This window comes from Melanerpes formicivorus, unplaced genomic scaffold, assembly GCF_026170545.1.
Source record: "Melanerpes formicivorus ecotype bairdi unplaced genomic scaffold, bMelFor1.0.p_v2 SCAF_7, whole genome shotgun sequence".
Lineage (NCBI taxonomy): Eukaryota > Metazoa > Chordata > Aves > Piciformes > Picidae > Melanerpes > Melanerpes formicivorus.
This window is the reverse complement of record NW_027142359.1, coordinates 12,977,201-12,996,404: the sequence shown is the minus strand read 5'-3', so window position 1 is coordinate 12,996,404 and position 19,204 is coordinate 12,977,201. Positions and strand designations below refer to the sequence as shown.

General features: G+C 39.4%; 1 protein-coding gene across 1 annotated transcript in view; it reads right to left on the bottom strand.

Annotated features, from left to right (window-relative positions):
* Nucleotides 1–629: 629 nt before the first annotated feature.
* The window catches only part of AK5 (adenylate kinase 5), a 92,573-nt gene continuing 73,998 nt past the window's right edge, over nucleotides 630–19,204 (bottom strand). The window contains exons 11-14 of the mRNA XM_068141099.1: nucleotides 15,502–15,665; nucleotides 14,377–14,493; nucleotides 9,696–9,884; nucleotides 630–2,921 (exon numbers count right to left, since the gene is read on the bottom strand). Of these exons, the coding sequence (XP_067997200.1) occupies nucleotides 2,811–2,921; nucleotides 9,696–9,884; nucleotides 14,377–14,493; nucleotides 15,502–15,665 (581 nt within the window). The 3' untranslated portion in view covers nucleotides 630–2,810. The remainder of the gene's footprint in view (nucleotides 2,922–9,695; nucleotides 9,885–14,376; nucleotides 14,494–15,501; nucleotides 15,666–19,204) is intronic.

Genomic DNA, 19,204 nt, shown 5'->3' with positions numbered 1-19,204 from the left:
CGTAATAGATCTCCAGTTGCTTTGAAACTTGAACACTAAAGAGTAATTACGTAGAAGAGAAACTAATTTGACTTAAAAAGTTGGCAATAAGGATAATTGGCTGGCTGTACCTAATAACTTCAATGATAAACTCATCAGTATTAAGTTTTGCAATAACTTTAGGTGTACTTATTTTTTGCTTCAGAGAAAAAATTAATTTTACCTATTTAATCTGTTTAGAAGTTAATACAGTACAGTTACTAAAACCCTGAGCAAGTATCATATGTACACATATCTCACCTATCTAGTATACTTAGACAACTTTAATGAAATTCACATAGTGTATTTTAGTTTTTAATTGGAAAATACTGCTCTGAGAGGCTCTGATACTGTAACAAATGTGCTTGGCACATCATTCATGCTGTTGATAGGAAGATAGACTTGATGAAGGTGTAATATCAGGGAGAGAATCTGTGGTACTATTTATTTTCTGCTGATAGCCTGAACAAAGTCATGGAAGAAAATAGCAAAAATACATCAGTGAAAATACTCAGTCATCAATTTAGGATAGCTTGGAAAGGACAAAAAGCCATGGTCTAATTTGAATAAGATTGGAAACAGAGAATTTTGAGTCTGAGTCACCCAAGAAATAAGTGTCTTGGATAAATCCTCTTTTTATTGAATATGTATAAATATTTGTATTTCCATATGCATGCATATACAGCTAGTTCTCTTGCATACACTATAAACATAGGCAAATAGATATCTAATGCACATACACCAAATCAAGCATGGGATTATTTTTTTTTTGTTGTTTCATTCCACAGAAAAGGCTAGAAAAAAAGGAGAAAGAAAATTAAACTGAAACTGTATGTTAAAAAATTTTTGTAATTTGACTTTTTCTAAAAAAAAAACCCAACAAAGTTAACAGCTGATTGTTGCCTTTGCTCCCATCCTGCACAGTGTGACATTCCACACTTTAGACTTACACTGTAGTTAGAAGTAATTTTAAAAAGTACTCCAGAAAACCTACCCAGAAGAATGTGCAACTTCATGGTAACTCCAGAATATTTTACTTATGGGGGGGACAAATACCACACCAGACAGCTGCTAGTGCTCCTAGGCTCCGTTTAGAAAACCCTGCCTTCTCGAGCTGACGCATTCTGAAAGTCTCTTGCTTAAAGCTGTGGTACTGCAGATGTTACTTGCAATTAATGGCACTGCTCTGGAGCTGGAGAAGCACTTCCTAGAGCATCAAAGGTAAAATGTAGGCTATAAAAGGACCCAGGAAAGAAGGAACATCCACCATATGAAGGATAAGAGCGTGTCTAAAACAGTCCCTTAAAATAATTGAAATATCAGTTACAGGGCAAATGCTAAGGAAGAAAAAGAAAACAGAAGAATCTGCCCTGAATGCAAAAAGGACATACTCTGTAAGCATGCTGATTTGAGCTATATTTTCAAGTCATGTCATGTACTGTGCTTTAAAAAGGATTAAACCCACCTATACTGTAACAGAAATCATTACTCCTCATTTTTGTACATGTTTTATTTGTCTTATGTCTTCATTACAAGAAAGGTAACTTAAAAAATACAAATCTGCTGCATAAAGTACAACTTTCGACAGTAAGAACAATCATGCAACCCACTTCAACTGTGAATTCACCCAGTAGTTTCTGTAAGAGGATGCAATTACTTTACAGGAATGGCAAACAGCTTTTGTTTAGCTAGGAGAATACCAAAGAAACTCCACAATATTTTGGTTAACCTAAAGGAAATGTGATTGGATTTTTACAGAGTTTTTTGCAGGTGTTATGGATAAATGGCTTATTTGAAATGAGAGTCAAGCAATGAGAGCCAAATAATCCCTGACATTTTCTTTTTGCTTTTTCCCCCCCTTCATTCCTTCTCACCCACCAAAGTTTTGTTGATGCCAGTACAAGACAACAGATGATGATCAGACTTTTGCACTTGAAATACTTCAAAAGTATGACTTTTAAAGCTATCTTGATACATTCTGGTGCATATTCAACTTTATATGTAGACTTTAACATAGTGAAACTGTTCTTAATAGGGATAATTACTGGATTGCACATTCAACTATACAATACAATCATCATCTAATCTCACAAAACTGAGAAGTTGTATTTTATAATATCCTACAACTCCCAGCAGAAGACAAGGCTCTGAAAAATGGTGTCTGCTCCACAGTAATGGATTGACAGACTTTCAAAATACTCAACCACATCTTCACATTCCATTTATTTTTCTGTTTCTCCTTCTAACAGTGTTCTGGGGCCATGTGAAAAGTTTTAACTTCTCACTTGACTAATTCCATCTCTCTTACAGCTGCTTGTAACAGAGAACAGATTTTAGTCACTAAAGCCCACGAACAAGCTATGTGACACCACCAAAATTAATACTGTTAATTCAAAGAAAATAATCAATGAGAAAACTGTATGCAGCAATTTTAACATGCCAAATGCTGAATGATGTGGTTGAAGAGCTCACTGCTGTCACTGCTGGCCAGGCACTGTCTTAATTTCCATCGGACATGAGATCATGAAATAGAAATCAGCTGCTGTTCACCATGCTGCTTTTAACCCATGAAGAGCAAACAACCAACAAAACAATATACAATTCTCAGTGTAGAGTTAGCATACAGACCACTTTCTATCAAGTGTATTGGTGGAACAGAGAAAAAGGATTTCGCCTAGAATAACATACCACATGCACAAACTCCAGATACCTCTCAAGAAAGCAGTATTGCTTTGAACAGCATTGCAACAGTGACTGTCAAGTGCACATGAGGTTAGGTTGTGTACACACCATTACTGTGTTTCTGTTGAAAAAGAACATGCTGCCTCTTCCTTTTGCAGGAAAGAGTCAATTGTCTTGCAGACTTCGAGAAAAACATCCTCCTGTGTTCCTTCTGCATCAATCTGTGAAGCAGGCAAAAGACCATTAGTTTCAACTCGGTTATGAAGAATTATCTCAGAATCTAAACACTGGAACAAAAAAAAAAGGTCCAATATAAAATAAAAGTCACTCTGTTTAATGTCATAAACATTTTAATGCAGAGGAGCAGCCTCCATAAACCAGACTATTTGCTGTGTTTCCACAGATTTGTGTGAGAAGGTTCTGTGGCAAAGTACATTGATCAAATTACTTTTCTAAGTACTCATCTTTTAAAGTACAATTACACTTTTGATATACAGAACAGTTTCAGTTTCCAAAGTTTTTTTAGAAACTGTTTTAATATTTAATACCCTCCACAAGAAAGCTACTAGAATAACTTCAATATCCTACTGCTAATGAGATTGGGCTAATTTATTCCTTGTAATCTACAGTATCAGCATGTAGTGACTGGCCTGAAAGCTTTACAATGGCAGTAACTCAGCCAGGTTATGTGTTTCTGTGCATTTGTATTTGCAAGCCTGCTCAATTTGTCCTGGTTTTATAACAACCTTTGGGCAACACGTGTTTTATAGTGGCCCTGGTTTTGTTGTACAAGAATTCACTTTAATTGAGGAAATTATTTTCTTTAACACTCCAAAGATTCTGTTTCAGTAAGAGGTTGTCCAAACTGTTAAGTTCTTTTCATGAGTGGACTTCAACAAAACCAAGACCAATTTATTCTCCTATGCTGAAGAAGAGAGAGCTGCATTTTAGCAGAGAGGAATGATGTTTGTAGCCAGAATTCTATAAGTTCTCTAGAAAACATAAAGTAGCACCAAGCTTTTCTGAGCAATGAGTTCATGTTGATCCCAAGCACGGAGTGCCATGCATATTATCACTTGAGGGATATCTTGAATTACTTGATAGCTGTCTTTTGCCTTCACAGTAGCAACAGAAAGCCTTCCTCCTGGCTGCATAAACCACACAGACTGCATCTGCTGATTATCAGCTCCTCTCAAATGTCTGGTGAGAGTCTTGGTTCTCTGCTCAAAAGCAAGCTTCCTCTCTGCTTCTCCAGGCTTAGTCTTTCATGCATGCATGGCATGGGGGTTGCATATATTTAAGCAGACCCATATCAGCTTTACTAAAGCCTGTTTTTTTGAGTTGTGCTGCATACTGATCTCCAAGTTTCTGACTAGAATGCCAGACACTTGTAATGTTTGAAGGAGGCATTCCTGACCATCATACATTCTGCCACCTCTTTGTTCTGCTGGAGGATACAAGTTTCAAACTCAAAATAGTGTATTTTTGAAATAGGCCATGACTTCCTCTCAGATACGATCTTGGCTTGCAGCCAGCTCCTGTACAGTCTGACTGCACTCAATGTGCTTTTAAGTCCCTCAATGCTAAGTTTTGTGTGGGAGTCAGCAGCTGCTCCTTTCAGAGATCCAGCAAGGGATTGCATTCACTCTCCATATCTTGGTTTTGTTCTTAGTGGCATCCACAGAAACTGCAAAGTTTAGTCCCCTGTTGCATCATGTGGGAAGTGCTGGCACATCCAGCCCATCTACCTCCACACACAACTGTTCCAGCACTGGAAATGGCCAGCCTGGACAACCTTTAAGGAGCTGTACCTGACCAGACTGCTTGAACTCAGAGCAAGGGTATCTTACAGTCTGAGCTAAACTACCCTGTGCCTTCATGGCAACCTTGCTTCCCTTGCTCTCTCCCTCATGCTGGTGTATGCCCCTCGTCCAACTGCGACAGGCCCTGCTAAAAAGATTGTCCTCATCTTTCTTATATGCCTCCTTGAAGCACCTAAAAGCTGCAATAAGGACTCTCCCTGGAGCCTTTGCCAGGCTGAACAACTCTGAGTCTCTATGCCTTTTCTCATAGGAAAAGAGCTCCTGCTCTCTGACAGTTGTGGTCTGCTCTGGACCCACTCCAACAGCTCCATGTCTTTCTTTGTGCTGAGGACTCCAGAGCTGGATACAGTACTACAGGTGAAGTTTCACTTGAGCAGAGGGGGAAAATCACTTTCCTTGACCTGCTGGTCCTACTTCTGATGCAGCCCAGGATACAATTGCAATGTCTTCTGGGCTGTGAGCGCTCATTGCCGGCTGATGTCCAGTTTTTCACTCACCAGTAGCCCCAAAGACCTTCTTCACAACTCTGGTCTCAAGCAAGCCCTTCGTCTCCCAGCCTGTAATGATACCGAAGATTGCCCCAACCTGTGTGTAGGGTCTTGCACTTGGCCTCATTGAATCTTATAAAGTTCACCCAGATGCACTTCTGAAGCTCACCCAGGTCCCTCTGGATGGCATCCTGTCACTCAAGTATGTCAACTGCACCAATCAGCTTGCTGTAATCTGTGAGCTTGTTGAGGGTGCACTCAGTCCCATTGTCCTGTGTCATTGTTGAAGATACTAAAGAGCAGTGGTCCCAGTACGGACCCATGAGGGACACAACTTCTCACTGATCTCCATCTTGACATCAAGCTGATGTCCACTACCCTCCAGATGCAACCATCCAACCAATTTCTCATCCACCAAACAGACCACCCATCCAAGCAATACGTCTCTAATTCAGAGAGAAGGATGTCATGGGGTACTGTGTCAAAGGCTTTACAGAAGTCCAGATAGATGACATCGATAGCTCTGTCCTTGTCCACTGATGTAATCACTCCATCATATAATGTTGGTCAGTAGGTTGGTCAGGCAGGGCTTGCTCTTGGAGAAGCCACACTAGTCATCTCAAATCACATCCCTGTCCTCCATGTACCTTAGAGCAGCTTCTAGGAGAATCTGCTCCATGACCTTCTGAGGCACAGAGTCGAGGCTGAGAGGTCAGCAGTTTCTGAGGTCCTCCTTTCTCCCCCTTTTAAAAAGCCCTTTCTGAAACAAGGGCTGCATGTCTTTCAGAAGCTTTCCATGCCATGAATAAAGGGTTTAAGAGGGGGGTATTTACTAATACCAAAGAGAAAAGTGGAATGGTGTGCCATTCTGGACCAAATGCCTATCTTCCCAGTTACATAAGAGTTTCTTTTGTCTGTCTCAGAGGCCAAGACACTTATTTTCATACAGCTGTCTCACAGGAAACACTTTACACAGAGTGAAGGCCACAGCCATTTCAAAACTCCCTTGTCTTAGCAGACATTTTCATTACCTGGTTATTCCATAAATATATCTGCACTGGCTAACTGATCTAACCTAACCAGCATTGGTTATTGCCATTGGCGTTTTAGCAACCTTTTCTACAACTAGGACTGATCTAGGCAGTTTTGATGAATAATTAGATCTATAAGCATGGTGATTGCTACCCTTTATGACTGGCTGGAATGCTGACTTCCTAACAGGCACAGTAAAATATGGATGTGTGTGACTAATAACAGCCCCAGTGCTTCACACACTAGCATCCTAAATAACAAAGGTCCAATTCATAAAACTAACTTAAGATGGTGCCACAAAACTAACTTAACATGACAATAATTCACAGCTTTCATAGCTTTCACAGCTAGTACCACACTAATTCAATGACGCTCTCTGCAGCACCAGGAGAGAAACCTCTGTATTTCTCTTGCTCAGATCATAACAAACCTCATAAATTAGGACTGGTTTCAAGGTTATTCAAGGCTATTGTTGTCTCATAAAAGCAAGATCCAGATGCAGTTTTCCATGCTACTTTCAATTTTGAAATGTCACAATGGCTTTAGGTAGCTTCAAATGCATCGAAATATAAAAAGCTCATTTTAAAAATGACTGCAGCAATCATCTCCATAGTACAATGTTGCTCCTTTCGGCATTAAAATCAGTAAATTAAGTTTTCTGCCATCAAATCACCATTTGTTGTATGCTTTGTACACTGCCAGTGAGAAAAACCTGACTGTCTGTAGAGAGGATGGCTGAGGACCACCTTTTCAGAAAGACAGACTGCAACTCTGGAATAAACTCACTAGTTAGAAATTGTTTACTGAACATCCATCAAGCTCAGCTATGTAGTCATCAACATTTATATCTTTGTCATCAAAAAGAGTGTTAAACACCTCTCTGAGACAATGCAGGACCTGGTTCTCAGTGAAATGGATCAAGCTGTCTGGAAATGCAGCTGAAACATGCTGCCCAAATACCTGTTTACATTTGGCATGAGTTTACTGCTGTGTGTCTACAATCCCCTGCTAATATTCCTGATGTATCCTTGTAGATTGATGTTTCATCTAATGGGTCACAAGCCACGAAGTGGAGTGATAGTCACTTGTTTGTTTGTTCCCCATCTACTTACCTACCAGGGTTAATGATTCTCTGACAACCAGTAAAAAGATGGAAATAAATGGCACACCTGCTATCACTATCACCGTTATCACTTCTCTAATGGCAGAAGGACACATTTCCCTCTCTCCAGAGACACTCTTAACAGAGCACCAGCATGAGAAGGCTCAGAAATGGAAGACTGAGAGAGTGGGTGGTGGCTTGTTCTTTCATAATGGTTATGGAAAACGTTTGTGATAAGAATCTAGTATCTACTGCTTACTCAGCATGTGGCTTCAGATGATTTTAGGAAATAAGCAACAGTAGAACAACATGGGGGGGTGAGGGGGAACCAAAATTAATTAGAAATAAAAATAAAAATGAAATTTAGTTGAACTTTACTGTAGTTTCCATAACATGTGATCTGAAATAGTGAAGGGTTTTGAGCATCCTTGAAAATTCTCTGCTCTGGCTTGCCTACCTTATTTGTTATATTCACACCCTTTTTCCTTACATGACTTTGAATAGGGAATTTGTATTTAAGACACCTACTAAGTGTCTTATGTCAGATAAGTAGGACCAGTTTTGTCTTGTTTGACAGCTAATGCACTGCTCTTCTCTATTACTTATTACCCTTCTACATACTGTCACTTGAAAACAGCTTTAAAGGATGAGTCAGGTATTAAAAACAATCAGTCTTTGTTCCTCTTTTTCTTCTCAGTTGGCAGAAGGCTACATACCATATGCCCAATTCAAGGGTATTTCCAGTTAGCCATATTAAAACACAAGTATGTACCTACTAAATGTTAAGACACATTTTTCTGTCCAGCTGCCTTGGAAACCACTGAGAAACCACTTTCAGTCCTTGCATTTCCAGTATGAGGCCTTTGTTAAAGAGCACCTACTTGCTGCCCTTAGTGGCAGGTAGGTGTTCTGTAACTGACTATGAAAGAATTTATAGAATATGAAACTATTTTCCCAAAACATGATTAAAAAAAAAAAAAAAAGAAAAAAAGAAAAAAAGAAAGGAACATTTTGAACATATGATTATAGCTACTTTACCTCCCAGAACACGGTTTAGAAACTTAATGCTTTAGCTCTCAGCACTGGCCAGTGCTAGAGAGTAAAAAAAACACATTACTGAATGAACAGATTCTCCAGGCTGAAAACATGTGGTGTTATAATTAAAATCAGGAAGAAAAATATTAAACATGCCAGTCTGCCTCTAGATCTTCTGTGTATCTATAGGATATCACAAATAACAAAAAGCACATTTGAGGCCCCACAAAAAAAGCTGCAGTCTGAAGTATTACTGATAGTTTTTCCGCTTTCCACTTGAATTTCCTTTTTTGTTTTTTCAGTTGGAGAACATCAGAGTGGCTGTTAATGTCAATGCTTAGCAGTCTGTAAAATATGTCACTATAAATAAGAAAGTAACCCTGTGTCCTGGGAATTCCAAAATTTCTCTCTGCTTTCTTCAACACATGCAACCCAAATATATTCACTGCTAAAATAGTTTTAAAACTGTAAGCCTAAATGTCTTCTTTTTCTTGTTTTCCCACATAGCTAGCAGTTACACATTTTGTGTTATCTAGCTCTCTTTGTTTCAAAACAGCTGTCAATCAAGACTTCAATTGTGGGTTTTTTCATTGTAAAAGTATTGAGTATAATTTTTCCCAGGACTATGTAATTTACTCTATTCTCAGGTCAGGATATCTGTGCAGAAATTAGTTGCATATTTCTCTTCTGGGAACTTTGCAGAGAAGGAAGTTTTGCAATTTTGATTTGCATGTTTGCTACATGCAAATTTATTGTATTTATTATTGGATTCTTTCCCTTTTAGGACAAGAAGCATGAAGGACCAGCAGAACTGTGTATTTAGCTGAACATAAGGTACAGATTGCCATGACAAAACAGGGAAACATATACAAAGAAATATAAACATCTTATGTAAAGGAGTTTATAGCTGTACTAGTATAGACATCAGCTAATTGCACAGATGGAATTTTTTCTTGCTTCTAAGTAAACTATTGACTAGATAATAAAAAAAAATTGCATTAAATATCACATCCTGAGCAGGTGTAAACAGAGGTAATGCATTGAAATTAATATAACTATGTAATTTATTCCAGCAGAAAGATCTGTCCTGTGTGCAAGTCTGTTTTATTTCAGGCTCTAACTGTCAGTTTTGTACATTTAGCTAAAGGGGTTTGGATTACCATAATCTTTTATCCTAATTCTCAAAGCCTTTACAGAGAAATAAATCCTAATACTTAAAGAAAAGCTTTCTAGCATTAATGTTGAATAAGAGATTCTATAGAGATGAGGTAGCGATTCAGGACATGTTCCCAGATTCAAGATAAATCTGTGGGTTTATTCCCTCAGATTGTATTGTGAAATTCAGAAGTCTGTAGAAGTTGCAAACAAACTAGGGAAGTGTAAGATAGAACAAACTGGAAAGTGCAGAAATTTATACTACAGTTCATAAATGTTGTGATGCCAGTATTTTCCAAATATTGATCATATAATGAAAGTAAAAAGCAGTAGTATAATTAAAAAGGTCGAGCATTTTACCTTGCATAACCGTGTCTTCCTTTCATAGTATGCAATCACAGGTTTTGATGCTTGGTAATAGCTTTCAATTCCTTCCTTGATTGTTTCAGTGCTATCAGAATGCTGACTGCTCTCATTTCCCATCAGAAGGTGACTGCTCATGGTTTCTTCAGAGCAGTCCAGGCAGATTACAAGTTTTGGTTCCCCAATCTAGAGACAAAGAAAGAAAAAGAATAGATATTCAAACCACTGGCCTGGTAATATGATTTTGTTTGGATCTTTTAAAAAAGAAATGCTACCAAAAGTGTCATCAAGAAACTTATTGACAAATCACCTTTGTATTGGTCTATGCAGAAATTATGCTTTCTAACAAACACCTCTTTGTAGCAGCACTTAGGAGTTCCCAGAATTCAGGATCAAGGCTGTGCTTGATTGGGCTCTACACATACACCAAAAAAGGGACTGAAAAATTCTGGTTACTTGGACTGAAGATCATCTGTTCATTATATGAAACTGTTCGATAAAAGGTTGATTCACTCAGCCCTGGACTCATGGAATATCTGACAGTTATTTTTCTAGCCCTTGCTTTGTTAAGTCTGTGAAAAGTATATTTTTATTCAGGGAGCGACAAACTGCAGCTTAGATTTTCAAGAGGCAACAGAAGAAAATGTCCAAATTAAAGTGCACCCGCTTGAAACAGAAATGAGTAGCTACAGACAGGTTCAGGGACACCGTCAAATGTTTGTTATTGGATGTATTCATAGGAGTGCATCCTGTGTGTTATTTTATATCATGCACTCTTCTACATCATTATTTGCAGTATAACTAGGTCATTACTACCCATAGCATAAAGGAAAGATGTGATATATTCCTGTGCATTTTCAAGTTCCCAGATGCACAGATTGCATTGGGTTGGAAGGGACCCTCAAAGGCCATCTTGCGCAAGCCCCTCCCCGCACAGAGCAGGAACACATTCAGCTAGATCAGGCTGCCCAGGGCCACATCAAGTCTGATTTTGAATGTCTCCAGGGATGTGATTTCAACCACATCCTTGGGCAACCTGTTCCAGTATTTTACCACTCTTCTTGTAAAGAACTTCCTCCTTATGTCTAACCTAAATCTACCTTGCTCCAGTTTAAAGCCATTCCCCCTGGTTGGTGAGTAATTTCCAAATTCTATGAGAAGCTCACCATTTTGTGCTTTTTTTTGCTAGTGCCAAACCATTTGTAAGGGATAGTCTGCCTGTTTTAATAAAGAAAATAAATACAGATTAATTTCTTTTTATTCCCAAGCCTTGGCAAACTTAGTAAATAATTGTTGCTACATTTAATTGTAGGTTTTGCAGTACTTTGTGAGTGATAACTGGCAAGAAAGAGCAAAAGATTCCTTATTTGAGGCAAGACCCAGAAGTTCTAAATACAACTCCCCATTGTTCTTTCCCTGAGATGCTGAAAAGTAATGGAATAATTTTACCATGCTGTTATGTAGTAAATCCTCCAATGATCTCACATTCTTTCTCATTCCTTCCCTTTCTAGCAGGGGTTTGGAAAGTGAGACATTCTGAGAAAAGATGACTGTTCTTCACACTAGTGGCCATTTCAAATTCATGCTTTTACCATGGCTACAGCAAAGTCTAAATGACTGATATATGGAAATTGCCTTTACTACCTTTGTTTGCAGCCCTCAAAGGAAGAATTATTGTAAAAGTAAATAATTCATATTAGACCTTCTGCATTTGACTGAGGATGTCTGGATTATGTTGACCTTTCTACTACCTTAATGACTTTCTAAGAGACAGCTGAAGCCAAAGGGATTATGTCGGACAGTTCAATGACAGTCCTTTACCCATTCTTTTTTTCCGCACAGCTCAGAGAGAATTAATGCTATTAGCAGCAGCAGTACTGAGCTCCAAGATTAAAAAAATCAACAAGGCAATTTTAGCAGTGCAAGAAACTTAGATCAAGAAGTTAAAAAATATGTCAGCTTAATCAATGATTTAAACACATGTCCTTTTTTTGTTTAATTGGACTAGGATGGTGACAAGCTATTTCCTCCCAAAACCACATGAGGAATTTCATGGTCTGTTCTGAATTGTAACAGAATAAACAGGGAATGATTCCTTTCTGTCTGTCAGAGTCATATCATTACCTTGCAGAGATGATATAAAGGAGTCTGTTGATCACAGAATCACAGAATCATAGAATGGTTTGGGTTGGAAGTGACCTCCAAAGGTCATCTAGTCCAATGCCTCTGCAGTGACCAGGGACATTCTACATTACATCAGGTTGCCCAGAGCCTGACCTTAAATATCTCCAAGGATGGGGCCTCAACCACCTCCCTGGGCAACCTCTCTCAGTGTTTCACTACCCTCATGGTAAAGAACTTCCTCCTAATGCCCAACATAAATCTACTCTTCACTAATTTAAAACCATTGCCCCTCATCCTAACACTACAGGGTTTTATAATCATCCCCTTTCCAGCCTTTTTGTAGCTCCCCTTCAGGTACTTGAAGGCTTCTATTAGGTCTCCCCAGAACCTTCTCCTCTCCAGGATGAACAACCCCAGCTCCCCCAGACTGTCCTCAAAGGAGAGGTGTTCCAGCCTCCTGATCGTTTTCATGGCCTGGTAGCATCTTATTTGATAGACTTGGTCTGATTTGCTTTTGACAATCTTAATAGTTCTCTTAAAGATTCAAATTGTTGCTGTTCTCTAGAATTCAAAATGTTACAGAAATGTTATTTTTCCAAGTTAGAAACTACAAAAAGTAAAAGTAATGCCCCTACCAGATATGACAGCAATTTTTACTACTGTTGTTTGGTTGATATTTTGTTTGTTTGTTTGTTTGTTTTCAGATTACTGTTTTCCTGACAAAATTTAGCTTAAACAACGCATGTGATGGAGACATTTGTAGGAATACATCAAGTGTAATGTATTGGGTCTTTATGTTGTCTTATTGGTTATACTCCACCAGGTGATGCAGAACTTACAATTTGTTTTCTACGTCTCACCTAGCTGAAAGATCAAGGAGCAAACAGGGATGTGTGAGTCTCTAGAATTATGGCTAGGTAAAAGCACCTTTATATGATAGACAGGAATTGGGCAAAACTGGCTGAAGAATAAGCTGTTTCTGCATAGCTAATTCTTTCTATTTGGGGCTGTCAACCTTTCAAGCATAAGCACTATTCCCCATGTCTTCTAAATAGAGCAGCCCTTTGTTAACAACTATAAAGCTTTTCACACATCATCTAGATATGTAGCATTATTCATTTGCACGTTGCAGCCATTAATTAATAAAGCCTGATGTCTACCTCTTTTCCTTCAATTATAATGTAGGAAGAACTTATCACCCTTTAGAAAGAAATGCAAAACATTATCTCAGTAATGACTCATTTTGAAAAACTTCACAGACTTACTAAGCAGCTTAGAGCCCAGGTGAGTTCACGCTGACAACACTGAAGTGGATACGTGGATACACCAGGGATGACATAACACATTCAAAATTATCACTTGGGGTCCTTGTGTTTCACTCCAAATGTCAAAAGTAGCTCAGGATTACAGGATCTTTTGCCACTACAGTGGCTACAGGAACTGAAAGAGGCTCTGCTTTTGCATCAAGGCTTGTTTACCTGGTAATGCCTTGATCCAGGGCACTCCAACCTCTAAGTCCTTTATATACTTTGTAGCATACACTAGTGTTCACTGGACATGACACATCTACCTGCCAGAAAAACAGCACCGCTGAAATAGTTCCTCCTACACAAAAAGAAAGAAATCTCCAAGCCCTTTTTAATAGGCTGTGATGTTGCAGTAAAGGAAGAATCAGATCAACATTTCTGTGAACAGATTCTACAACAAATCCTATTGCTCATTACTTTGTTCAGCTTCTGATGCCTAAATCTTGCCAGGCTTATGTGGGAATCAAATAAATAAAGCAGCTAAAGGTTCAGGGAGAAAACAGATGATTCACTGAAGTTACATTACCTTTCAGACTCATAATAGGACATTTGTGGAGTGTAAAATGATAGAATAGATACTTAATTATTTCCCCTAGTTCACCGCTTTGCTTCTCCTAAACCCTGGCAAAATTTATTCATAGGGCTTACATGGAGCACTGTTTGTTTGTTTGGGGTTTTTTTCGCAGATTGAGAAATGTACAGCTGAGACTTCTCAGTAGGTCTTAGCACACACTGAGGAAATTGATAACTCTCTGAACTGCCACACAGTCACTTGTGAAATGCTCTTTTTATGGCTATGCCACCTGTTACTCATCATAAAAATTAAATCTGTGTTTTGCTCTTTCAAAGTGGCAGCAAGCTTTAGCAATGGTAAGTGATATTAACTGTGAAGATATATGGACCTACATCAAATAAGTGCTTGATATTTTTATGATTAAGTACAGCAGCCACCTGTTGGAAGGAGAAAACTGATTCGAAAACTGATTCTAAAAATTATTTCTGTTTTATATTAAATTTGGGTAAAATCAGCTTTACATCTCAGCTTAGAGTCTGTGTAGGTGAGGGCAAAATCTGGAGCTGCTATATTTATGTGGTCCCAAACTTTCACTCGCGGTCACAGTGCTGTTGGATTGGTTCTTTATACATTCCTTTTGCAATCAGCTAAAGATGGAGACTCAAGCAGAAACAAGAGTACAGTCATATCTTGACAGGAGTTATAACAAAGAGCACAATGATTATATGGTCACCTTGCTCTCAAACTCTTCTGCTTCTTTCAGGTCCTGGGGATACCCATCAATCAGGAATCCTTTTGTGTCCCCTAACTTGGAAACCATGGCTTCCTTTAGTAGCTCTAGAACAATATCCTGCATTGGAAATAAAGATAATAATTTGGTTAATTAATAAGAAAGATTGATACCTCTGCTACACTGACTTTAGTCCTACATCTTTGAGAACTGCCTTGTTTTCCTTAAAGCAGGTCCTGTTAATGCAGATGTTTTTCTTGTCCTGCAGGTATCAGGGCACCTTATTTTTTCTTCTCTGAAGATCAGCTGTGCTATACAAATCTACTGTTGCAACCCATCCAAGAGTTAAAGTCCTTTATATACCTGGGAATATTTAATAATTTCAAAATTAATGTTAATACCTGTGAAACTTTAAAGAGTACTGCCGCAGCATTTTCCACTCTGATTGCATTTTGCTATATCATTGATATAATTATATTACATGGAAAGTGATGAGACCATGTCTGACCAAAGACACAGAAGAGCAAAGCAATCAAAACGAAGCCTCAGTACCACTTTTAGTTTTCCCTGAGCAGCACTTCCCAGTATCTTTCATTAACAAACCCATCCTATGATCTAACTGTATTTGCTGAAGACCCACTGTGAGCTGAGGCTGTGGACCTGTGAAAAGTCAAGCCCAGCTGAGAATAACACACTCTGACTTCATAGTCTCCATTAAACTGCAGTCCAGCTGCTCTGGGACGTCAGCCAACTCTGTAGGGAGCTGCCACAGGTATTGTAAATGAGAAGATCTGCCAGGAGGACCAGCTCTGAATCTGAAATGTGAAACTATAAAAGGGACATAAAGTTTCTGGTTCCTGTACTTACTCTTACAATTTGCAATGCATAGCACAGCATCTCTCTCACTGTATTTCATGACTAATTCATTGCCTGTGTGAGTCTGTAAAGAAATACTGGCGTAGAAAGGGGAAAGGAGTACCACACATCTGGCAAGGAGGAAAATTCTCACTCAAGTTGCAGATAAATGTGAATCATCTACTCTAGTGTCTTATGTCCACCCTTTTAAGGAAATCTACCTACCACTGCCTCTTTGTAACCATTAGGATCTCAAATAAAACTGTTGCTTACACCAGGCACAGGTTCGCCACATTCCATGATGTCTTTGATCAATTTACTTCTCTCTGATAATGATGATAACTCATTTTGGAGAAGGTCACCAGTGGACAGGTGAGTAAATCCGTATTGCTTGGCTAGCTGTTCACATTGGCTACATTTGCGAGAGCCAGGCCCACCTTTGTGAGGGAAAAATATCTAGAATTAGAAAAGAATAATGTCTTTTCTCAAACTATATCAACCAAGAGAACTGGAGAAAATTGATAAGGCTGCCTATTTTAAAATACACTCAATGCAGTACAACAAGTCATGTACTTCCCCTCTGATTTACTACACTGCTGAATCAAAAATGTGTACCAAAGTCAAGGAGTCACAACAGTTTGCAGTCTCTTGCAGAAGAGTACCTGTTTCAAACCCACTATTATCATGTAAAGGCAAAACATGAAACAGCCAGTGGGGAAGGTTATTTGACTCAGTATACATTCAGCTTGATAGCTGCAACAAACAGCAGACTTAACATTCACTGCATCCTTGTGAGGGAGATGTTTTGCCCCCTTTGACGGAATGGAAAATTACAGGCAACCCGCCTCTGTTATATTGGATGCACTAAACTCTTCTGTACCATGGTAAAGGGAAGAGCAAACCATCACTGTACTTGTGCCTTTTCCCTTTGAGCTGAAAAGCTCTCACATGTGGGCACATCTGCTGGAAACAGAGCTAAGGAACTGAAGCTGCCAAATGCTGCTGAGGGATGGGTCGTGCTGCTCTCTAGCTGTAGTACTGCTGTGTTCTTCATACATATTGCAAGGAAGTGTAAGAGTAAAGTCCCCAGCAACAAAGGCCATGTTTCCCCTGCTCTCCTACATCTGCAGTAGCTGGAAAGCCACCTCTGAAGCATAGATGTGTTAGGGGTGGAAGAGATCTCAAAGATCATCTAGTTCCAACCCCCTGCCATGGGCAGGGACATCTCACAGATCAGGTTGCTCAGAGCCACTTCCAGCCTGGCCTTAAAAACCTCCAGGGATGAGGCTTCTTCCACCTCCCTGGGCAATCTGTTCCAGCGTCTCACCACCCTCAAGGTGAGGAATTTCTTCCTAACATCCAATCTGAATCTACCCATTTCTATTTTGTTTCCATTCCCCCTAGTCCTATCACTACCTGACACCCTAAAAAGTCCCTCACTGGCTTTCTTGTAGGTCCCTTTAAAATACTGGAAGGCTCCTTGGAGTCTTCTCTTCTCCAGACTGAATAGCCCCAACTCCCTCAGTCTGTCCTCATAGGAGAGGTGCTCCAGCCCTCTAATCATCCTCGTGGCCCTTCTCTGGACACAATCCAGCACCTCCAGATCCTTCCTGTAATAGGGGCTCCAGAACAGGAGACTCCAGGTGGGGTCTCACCAGAATGGAGTAGAGGGGGAGAATAACCTCCCTTGACCTGCTGCCTATGCTTCTCTTGATGCAGCCAAGGATGAGATTGGCTTACTGGGCTGCAAGTGCATATTGGTGGTTCATGTTGAGCTTCTCGTCCACCAACACGAGAGCCAACCAACCAGGGGGGTGAAAGGCAGTCTCAGGCTCAACAAGCAGGTTGCTCAGGTGAAGCTGCTCAAGTGGATTTTTGCACAGGCTGAAGGGAAGGCACCTGCCTGGCCCCTCAACTAACCACAGCTGCAGCTGAGTGTTGCCATCTCTCAAGGAGACAGTGAGAGTAGGACACAAAGGGTAGTGACTCTGGTGAATGCTGTAAACCTTCTCCTCTTAGAAGCAGCATCTCAAGCCTCAACTGGATAGATTCTGCCTGTCTTGGATGCCTCTCTGACAAACTTGGGACACCTCCTAGTTCTGCAGGTACTGACTTTCCCTGTCCCTCAATGAAGCTGGCTACTTTTCCTTCCTTACCCTGAAGACCAACCTTGTGAAATACCAAAGCAGCAGCTGCAGCCACCGCAACACGGCCGGAGAGGTAAGTAGTCCACAGAAATTTCTGGAAGCTGTTTCTTGGGGATCCTGTGACTGTGAGTTCTAGAACTGCTGGTGGATCTGTAATCTATTTGTCTGTAGCCACTCATACTTATTATTTGTTTTCTTTCAATTAACACTTTTACAAAAGAATAATATTCTCATTAAAGCAATAGAAAAACAACCTGCAACCCACATTATCAAGGACATGAGTCTGTGACAAAGGTATTTCTAGCTAAAATTTTAGCACAAGTGCGATTCTCACACCATGGGCTGGTCTTTGTGAAGCTGAAGCAAAAGATTCCAGGTTGCAGTAGGCAAAACCATTCCTCTGATGACCCAGGGTGCTTGGCAGGGTAGGGAAGGCTGAGGGGCTGTGTTTGTGCCATACTGGTGCCAGGGGTGGGGGAAGTTGGGAAAACACATTTCTATTGTGACAATATCATGATTCAGGGAGAAATTTCAAAGTGTGTAGCACCACTTTTTCAATTTTTGATGAATATATTCAGAAGCTCTACTGCAGTAGGAGATAATTATATCCTTGTAGGGAGACAATGTTCAAAAATCAAAAGAGGCAAGGTCAAGATTTGAAAACCACTTCTTTTTGATAAAGTTTTTTAAGTGTGTGGCTTGTGTATTTATCAGCTGTTGGGACTTGCAAGTATGACTACACAGCTCTATTATGTGGATTTAAGATTCTAGAAAATTCATGATTGTCCTTTTTGTTTACCCTTCTGTGAATAAGTATAGGAATAATACATTCACGATAGAGTGAATTTGGCACTATCTCCTCCTGAGCTGAAATTTCTTCTGACCTCCACATTCAATTTAAGAAATAATTGCTCTGAACATATAATTTTCAGAGAAGTTACAGTACTGTAGCTGCGAATAAAAATTGGGTCAAGAGGCAGAAGCATCAAAGGAACGGTTTTGTCTACAGTAATCTGGAATCTTTTACTTTCAGCTTCACAAAGACAATTATAAGCCCATGGTGTAAGAATCACACTTGTGTGAAAATTTTAGCTAGAAATATCTTTGTCCCAGTCTCATTTTCTTGACAATATGGGTTGCAGGTTGTTTAATAAGAGGAGCATTATTCTTGCATGAAAGTGTTGATTGAAAGAAAACAATAAGTAAGAGCAGCTACAGAAAAATAAATGCAGGGAAATTATAGGCAAATTATCCATAATGAGACTGTTAAATATATGTAGTGGCAATTATTTTTGTGGTTCCCCCCCCCCCACCCCGTATGCTTTCTTCTTTTACTCTGCTTACATATATTTTAGGGTGATAAAAAAAGTTAATGAGTCATTCACAAGCATTTGCTATCAGATTAATCATGTTGTCTTCTGTTTTTCATGTGTGATGTGAAGATAATGAGATGAAGCCTAGAAAATGGCCAGGGGAATTATTAAATGTTAGCATGGTTTTGTGTCAGTGCAGTGTATCTTGCTTTAAAGCTCATTCATTAACTTGATAAAAAGTTTGCAGGTTAAGCAGGTTTTATCAGCCAGCAAGACTGTTCTTGTCAGCTGATTCCCTTATGTGTCCCTTTGTGCTTTCTGATACAAACAGAAAGCAAGTATCTGCAATCAGGGTGCTATGCCAAGTATAGAAATAAAATGCAGTTCTGTGTATTGCTTTCCTGTAAGAAAGACTGGGTTAGAAGGCCTGTGCACTTCCTCTGTACAATTTTTGCTTCCATTATGCTGATTCAGCTACCTATGAAACTGTGTGAGGGGATCTTCTCATAACAAACT